Source organism: Oncorhynchus kisutch, linkage group LG28 (assembly GCF_002021735.2).
Source record: "Oncorhynchus kisutch isolate 150728-3 linkage group LG28, Okis_V2, whole genome shotgun sequence".
Taxonomy (NCBI): Eukaryota; Metazoa; Chordata; class Actinopteri; order Salmoniformes; family Salmonidae; genus Oncorhynchus; species Oncorhynchus kisutch.
In genome coordinates, this window is record NC_034201.2 from 10,284,966 (window position 1) to 10,292,380 (window position 7,415).

Consider the following 7,415-nt stretch of genomic DNA (forward strand, 5'->3'; position numbering starts at 1 on the left):
GCACTCTTTGCTTCATTTGACAGCTGTGTTTTTCTTTTGTCAAGAATTCGCGCGATGGACAAACTAGTTAATGGTGGATTACCGCCACCTTTCGGGCTGGAGTGGGATAAACATGCCTCTCTCAATTCAGTTCAAATGACTTTATTGGCATGGGAATCATATGCTTACAGTGCCAGAGCAAGTGAAATAAATTATTGTCAAAAGTGAAATAAAAAATAAATATTACACTCACAAAGGTTCCAAAGGAATATGGACATGTATATATATTATGTCTATATACATGTAACCATGTGCAAGTAGTTAAAGCACAAAAGGGAAAATAAATCCTCATAAATATGGGATGTATTTACAGCGGTGTTTGTTCTTCACTGGTTGCCCTTTTCTTGTGGCAACAGGTCACAAATCTGGCTGCTGTGATGGCACATTGTATTATTTCACCCAATAGATATGGGAGTTTATCAAAATCGGGTTTGTTTTCGAATTCTTTGTGGAGTCGTGTAACCTGAGGGAAATATGTGTCTCTAATATGGTTATACATTTGGCAGAATTTTAGGAAGTGCATCTCAGTTTCCACCTCATTTTGTGGGCAGTATGCACATAGCCTGTATTCTCTGTCTCTGTCTCTCTTTCTCTCTCTCTCTCTCTCTCTCTCTCTCTCTCTCTCTCTCTCTCTCTCTCTCTCTCTCTCTCACACACACACACACACACACACACACACAGTATAATCACTATTATGTGGGGCCTATATGCATTCCAATACAGGGGATTTGCATAGCCTAGCCTACCTATGAACAGAGATAGAGAGACTTTCAAAAAGCATACTGACAGCTTCTACTGCACCACTTCGTGAGCACTCTTCTCCATGGTTTCTTGCATCATAGCGCGAGCTCAGGCGTTGGCCTGGGTGTTAGTTCTGGTGATGGTGGAGGCAGAGGTACAGGAGAACTACTCACCTGCGTGCCGCGAGTTCATGTACATGGGCACACCACCACTGGGACTTGAGAACAAAGCACTAAAGAAGATTTGCCAGCGCTACAACGGCAAGCCACGTTTTGTCACCCTGTATGACACCTTTGATCACATCCCCGTCTACTCTGCCTACACGTTCAAGCGCTCTGACGGCACCAAAAAGGTTGATGTGCCCTGGATGTACGAGCCACAGGTATTTTTGACAGACTCCTGTATCTTACATTATCTCTGCAACATTGCCTTGTGCTTGTGTCTACAGATGAATCATTTTTTGTGTGTTATTGGCAACAATAAGATGTCGATGGTCTCTGTGCAAATATAACGAATAGTGAATGAGAAAAAAGCGGCAATTTCACTGCGCAAACTGTTTCTACTGGGAAGCATATGGTAAAGTTTACCATAAAGTTTACCGTATGCTTCCCAGTAGAAACAGATTGCTCACCATGACAACATTTTGTGATGTTTTGGTCTTCGGCAGGTTTTTCTTCAGCTGTTGGGGAACACACATTATTTTCTTGAGATAGGTCTAAGTTTGGTAGTTGAAGTCTATGCCCCTTCATCGGTGATTGCTCTACAGTACTACTCCTAGTAGGATTGGGAACTATGGACCCTATTCTTCAATTAAGTGTTTGATGTCGTTCAACGAGAAAGGATTTGTTTTAATGCATATTTTTAAACTTGAGAAATACTGCACCAAACATCTTAGTTAGATGTTAAATAAAAAACTAAGAACTCCTTGGCAAAAACTTCTAAATGAATTACATATTTATTGATTTATCTTAGATTTATTCACACTGTTTTGAGGAAGTGTTCTGGCTATGTTGTTGCTACGGAAACCGTAATATTGCCTATTTTTTCTTGTTTTTCAAGCGAAGGTCTTTGAAGTAAGTATGCAAGGACAGATGTTCGCTTTCGTCTAGCCGAGTTCTGCTAGGAACACTAAGAACCCAGGTCTGCTAGGAGCTCTAAGAACCCAGTTCTGCTAGGAACACTAAGAACCCAGGTCTGCTAGGAGCTCTAAGAACCCAGTTCTGCTAGGAACACTAAGAACCCAGGTCTGCTAGGAGCTCTAAGAACCCAGTTCTGCTAGGATCACTAAGAACCCAGTTCTGCTAGGAGCTCTAAGAACCCAGAACTGCTAGGAGCGCTAAGAACCCAGTTCTGCTAGGAGCTCTAAGAACCCAGAACTGCTAGGAGCGCTAAGAACCCAGTTCTGCTAGGAGCTCTAAGAACCCAGTTCTGCTCGGAGCACTAAGAACCCAGTTCTGCTAGGAACACTAAGAACCCAGTTCTGCTAGGAGCTCTAAGAACCCAGTACTACTAGGAGCTCTAAGAACCCAGTTCTGCTAGGAGCACTAAGAACCCAGTTCTGCTAGGATCACTAAGAACCCAGTTCTGCTAGGAGCTCTAAGAACCCAGTACTACTAGGAGCTCTAAGAACCCAGTTCTGCTAGGAGCTCTAAAAACCCGGTTCTGCTAGGAGCTCGAAGAACCCGGTTCTGCTAGGAGCTCGAAGAACCCAGTACTGCTAGGAGCTCTAAGAACCCAGTTATGCTAGGAGCTCTAAGAACCCAGTTCTGCTAGGAGCACTAACCCTCTGCTCTCTGTCAGCTCGCCACAGTGTCTGATTTTGGGGAGATGCAACCCTTTCCTCAAGGCGACCTCCATCGCAGTTTTGAGGATGCCCAAGCGGTGCTGGAAGACTACTCCAACACAGTGAACTTTGAGCGTGGCCACCTAAACCCTGACGAGCACCAGTCTGACTCCAACGACAAGGCAGCCACCTACACCCTGACCAACGTGGTCCCTCAGGTCCGGGAGTTCAACATCGGCCCCTGGAAGACCCACGAGCACACCATACGCCGCCGCCTCAACAACTACTGCCGCGGCACCGCCTACATGGTCACTGGTGTCACCACCTCAGGGAACATGATCCGCCGCCACAACATTAACCGTGTGGCCATTCCCACCTACCTGTGGTCAGCTTACTGCTGCATCGACTACGACCGCAACACGCCCTTTGAGGAGCGCACCAAGTTCCCAGCCTACGCGGCCCACGGTCTCAATGAGAAAGAGAGGCCTGAGGTGCTGGAGATGTCTGTTCAACAGCTGGAGAACTTCCTCAAGAGTGTCACCTTTGTGGACAAGACCTTTCAGATCTTCTATGATAACTGTGTATCCCCTGATAATGGCCTGCACATGACTTGACACTATACAAACAATTATGTGTAGCGAAATTTACTTAAACTATAATGTAATCAAAAAGGAGGTGAATCTGATGTGTTGTCTTACATGAATGCTTACAGTTTGCTTCACCCTTCTTCAATTATTTTCTCTCAGCACGCATATATCACAGTAACCTACATGATCGCTCGTCTCATATATCGAATATGTAGCCTGCAAGAAACAACATATTTTACAAATACATTAAAGCAATCCAAGTAATGGCAATTGACAATCCGTTTGCCTACTTATAAACCCTTTATAAACCAGTTAATCATATAAACCAGCAAAGGTTTTACGTGGCAGATTTATATATATATTTTTTAAAGATCCCAGTTCTGACTGACACATGTTTTTGCATGTAAAGCTTCCTCAGCTTTTTAAAATCCTACTTTCTCCAATGACGTTCAATCATGTGCACAAGCCCCTTGTTTCTTGATGAATAAATACTTTCACTCAATTTCCTTTTTTGTCTCTTTTCTTCAACTAGTAAGATAAAAGTCTTATTTTGCAATATGAAATATGTTTGGTTCAAATGCAAAAACACACATATTGCAGGTAACACTGTAACTATCTGATGAATGTCCCTTGATTGCACTCACTCATTTATCACTCACTCTTCTTTGTCTTTGGTCAAAGTCCACATGGAATCTCCTGTGTGCTTTATCTGCCTGTGGTATTGTGCTAATCTACCATTACCACTGCCTTGCTACTTAACCTCACCTGACACTGAAGGCCACATTTGTTCTCCACAGAGATAGATTAGAGAGCAGGTTTTTACATTTTACAGTCTGCCAACCATGTCAAGACACACTGCTGTGTACATGGAGGAGAGAGGAAATAATGAAATGACAAGACAAAAGAGGCTTGTTGGCAGAATGCTTAGCATATGTGTAATGGTCGTCTGATGAAGAAGGATCGGACCGCAGCGTGGTAAGTGTTCAAGATTTTTATTAACACTGAACACTAGAACAAAATAACAAAGTGAGACACTACAACGAACAGTTCTGTCAGGTGCAGAAAACACTAAACAGAAAATAACTACCCACAAAACACAGGTGGGAAAGGCTACCTAAGTATGGTTCCCAATCAGAGACAACGATAGACAGCTATCCCTGATTGAGAACCATACCCGGCCAAAACAAAGAAATACTAAACATAGAAAAATGAACATAGAATTCCCACCCAAATCACACCCTGAACAAACCAAAATGGAGACATAAAAAGCTCTCTAAGGTCAGGGCGTGACAACATGAGTGTTCCATACTACAGAGGGTGCTCAGTGAAATGAGTCCTCTCAGTACATTTCATGAGAGTGGGGTTATGATAGGTGATAGCCAATGAAGGTGATAAGGAATTGAATGAAAGGGAGCATTCAAGAATAGCAGAAGATGTGATACACCGCCTAAGAATTTGATGTAATCCTTTAGCCTATAGCAGGGGTCTCCAACCCTGTTCTTGGAGAGCTACCTTCCTGTAGGTTTTCGCTTTAACCCCAGTTGTAACTAACCTGGTTCAGTTTATCAACCAGCTAATTATTAGAATCAGGTGTGTTGGATTAGGGTTGGAGTGAAAACCTATAGGGCGGTAGCTCACCAGGAACAGGGTTGGAGATCCCTGGCCTATAGCCTATAACAGGGATATTCAACTCTTAGCCTACGAGGTCTGGAGCCTGCTGGTTTTCTGTTCTACCTGTTAATTAATTGCACCCATTAAATCAGTCCCTGATTAGAAGAGCACAATGAAAAAACACTGTGGAACTGGAGTTAACTTTGAGGGGTCTATAGCCTCCCTAGTGAGTGTACTACCTCCTCTGCCAAGATGACAGGGTCTTTATGGCATTTATGCTTGGTCAAGTTCCTGTTCATGCTGTTCGCCCTAAAGTTCCCCCTAAATTGCTAGATTAATGGTAGAAACGGGATAGTCTCTCAGGCTGATATTTGTTACTGTGTCCCTGGCTGCTTTGGGGTTTGTGCGCAGGCCACTTCTAGATAGATGGTAAAGTGTGGAATGGAGTCCTTGTATGTTAGGGTACAATTGCTATATTCTATTATTCCCCCACCAGTTACAGTAAATTCACATAAGTTCACATAAGACTATGCTGATTGGATAATAGAGAACAAGCCAACACGTGTTCTTGTCATTTACTCCACACAAAATGGTTGGATCCCTCTATCACATTATTTACTCACTTTGCATATCTGGGCTTTGGCATTTAAATTCTAACTGCACACCTTACCATGTCTTTCATTTCACTCTCCTGCAGTCATGCTGGTAAGAGCGGCGTGTGGATTACTCCTGGATGTATAAAACACAGGTCGGTCAAACTGTTTATTGCTGTTTTTGTAAGTCTACTCCTCAAATTTGATGTTATAACCTTATGTTTTTCCTATCGGAAATTTTTTGTAATTTCAAGTCCCTATTTGGCAGAGACCGGAGTTGAGCTTTTACACCGGTTAAATGTTTGATAGAAGCCTTCCCTGAACACTGTAGCTTCTTTCCCGTTGTATCAGAAATCAGGATAAGACGCAGATGCAGACAGATTGGAAACATGGTCTGTGGGACATAGGTTTAATCCTAAGCAGATGAAAAGTGGGTACGGGACAACAGAAGACAAACAGCAGAAGGGCTAAGAATCTTGGAGATGGGCAAAGGGCCAATAAAACGGGGGGAAGGTTTGCGGGACTCCACCCGGAGGGGCAGGTCCTAAGTGGACAGGCATACCCTCTGTCCGAGACGATAACGGGGAGCCGAGGTCCGGTGGCAGTCCGTCTGTAGTCAATACCTGGAGATGGTCTTGAGAAGAGCCGACCGGGCTCTCTTCCAGATATGCAACAGCGGCGAACGAACATCTGGGCCGAGGGCATGCTGACCTCTTGCTCCGGGAAGAGCGGGGGCTGATATACCAGGGAACACACAAAAGGCGTGTGACCAGCGGCTGAGCAGGGGAGGGTGTTGCGGGCGTACTCTACCCAAATGAGTTGCTGGCTCCAGGTGGTGGGGTTGGCAGAGACAAGGCAGCGAAGAGTCATCTCCAAGTCCTGATTGGCTCGCTCCGACTGGCCATTAGACCCGGAGGACAGGCTGGCCGACGACCCAATTAGTGTGCAGAACGCCTTCCAGAACCGGAACGAGAACAGAGGATCCCGGTCGGAGACCATGTCCACTGGAAGTCCATGGATCCGGAAGAAGTGCTGCACCATCAGCTGGGCCGTCTCCTTGGCTGAGGGTAGCTTGGGAAGAGGAATGGAATGGGTGGCTTTGGAAAACCAGTCCACCATGGTAAGGATAACAGTGTTGCCATTGCCTCCCCCCCCCCAGCGAGACAAGAGACAGGGAGGATGGTCTCGGTGTCCGATGGTGTAGCAACGGGGCTATAGAGGCATGTCAGTGCGTCCCATTCTTGGAACCATTCTTCACATTCTTGGAACCCGGGCGGTAGGAGATGGTGAAGTTGAAATGGGTGATTAGCAGGGCCCATCGAGCTTACCTGGAGTTCAGGAGCTTGGCAGTAGGGAGATATTCTAGGTTCTTGTGATCTGTCCACACAATGAATGGGTGTTCCGCCCCCTCTAACCAGTGCCTCCACTCCTCCAATGACATATTCACTGCAAGTAGCTCATGGTTACCCACGTCGGAATTCCTTTCCATGATGTTGAGACAATGGGAGAGGACAGGACAGACCCCACTTCGACATCTGAAGCGTCGACCTCCACCACAAACCGCCAGGACGGATCCGGGTGGATTAGGATAGGGGCGGTAGTGAATTTATCTTGAGGTCCAAGAACACCTGGTCTGCAACTGGAGACCACTTAAACGGGACCTTGGGAGAGGTGAGTGCTGAAAGGGGGGGATCCAGGGTTCTGTAGCCCCGGATTAACCGGCGGTAGAAATGGACAAACCCCAGGAAGCGTTGCAGCTGCTCTCTGGATGTGGGTTGCGGCCAATCCACCACCACTCTCACCGTTCCAGGATCCATCTGTATGTTGCCTGCAGCTATGATGTATCCAAGGAAGGAGATGGTGGAGCGATGGAATTCGCATTTCTCCACTTTGACGAACAGCAGGTTCTCCAGAAGATGCTGGAGGACTTGTCTGACATGGAGGACATGTTCTTGAAACGAGCGGGAAAAAACGAAAATGTAATTAAAGTAGATGAACACGAACCGGTTCAACATGTCACGGAGAACGTTGTTAACCAGGGCCTGGAACACAGCAGAAGCA

The 7,415-nt window shown here is 45.6% G+C and overlaps 1 protein-coding gene across 1 annotated transcript; it reads left to right on the top strand.

Annotated features, from left to right (window-relative positions):
- The first annotated feature begins 840 nt into the window (after nucleotides 1-840).
- On the top strand, nucleotides 841-3,656 carry LOC109872693 (endonuclease domain-containing 1 protein). Its single transcript, XM_031808339.1, has 2 exons — nucleotides 841-1,162; nucleotides 2,581-3,656. The coding sequence occupies exons 1-2, from the start codon at nucleotides 863-865 to the stop codon at nucleotides 3,175-3,177; spliced, it is 897 nt and encodes a 298-aa protein (XP_031664199.1). The 5' UTR covers nucleotides 841-862; the 3' UTR covers nucleotides 3,178-3,656.
- Nucleotides 3,657-7,415: the final 3,759 nt, after the last annotated feature.

Excerpts from the sequence above, each read along its gene's own strand:
- LOC109872693 (XM_031808339.1), top strand. The coding sequence starts at position 863 with ATGGTTTCTTGCATCATAGCGCGAGCTCAGGCGTTGGCCTGGGTGTTA. Across the intron at positions 1,163-2,580 it reads CCTGGATGTACGAGCCACAG|CTCGCCACAGTGTCTGATTT; the intron begins GTATTTTTGACA and ends GCTCTCTGTCAG.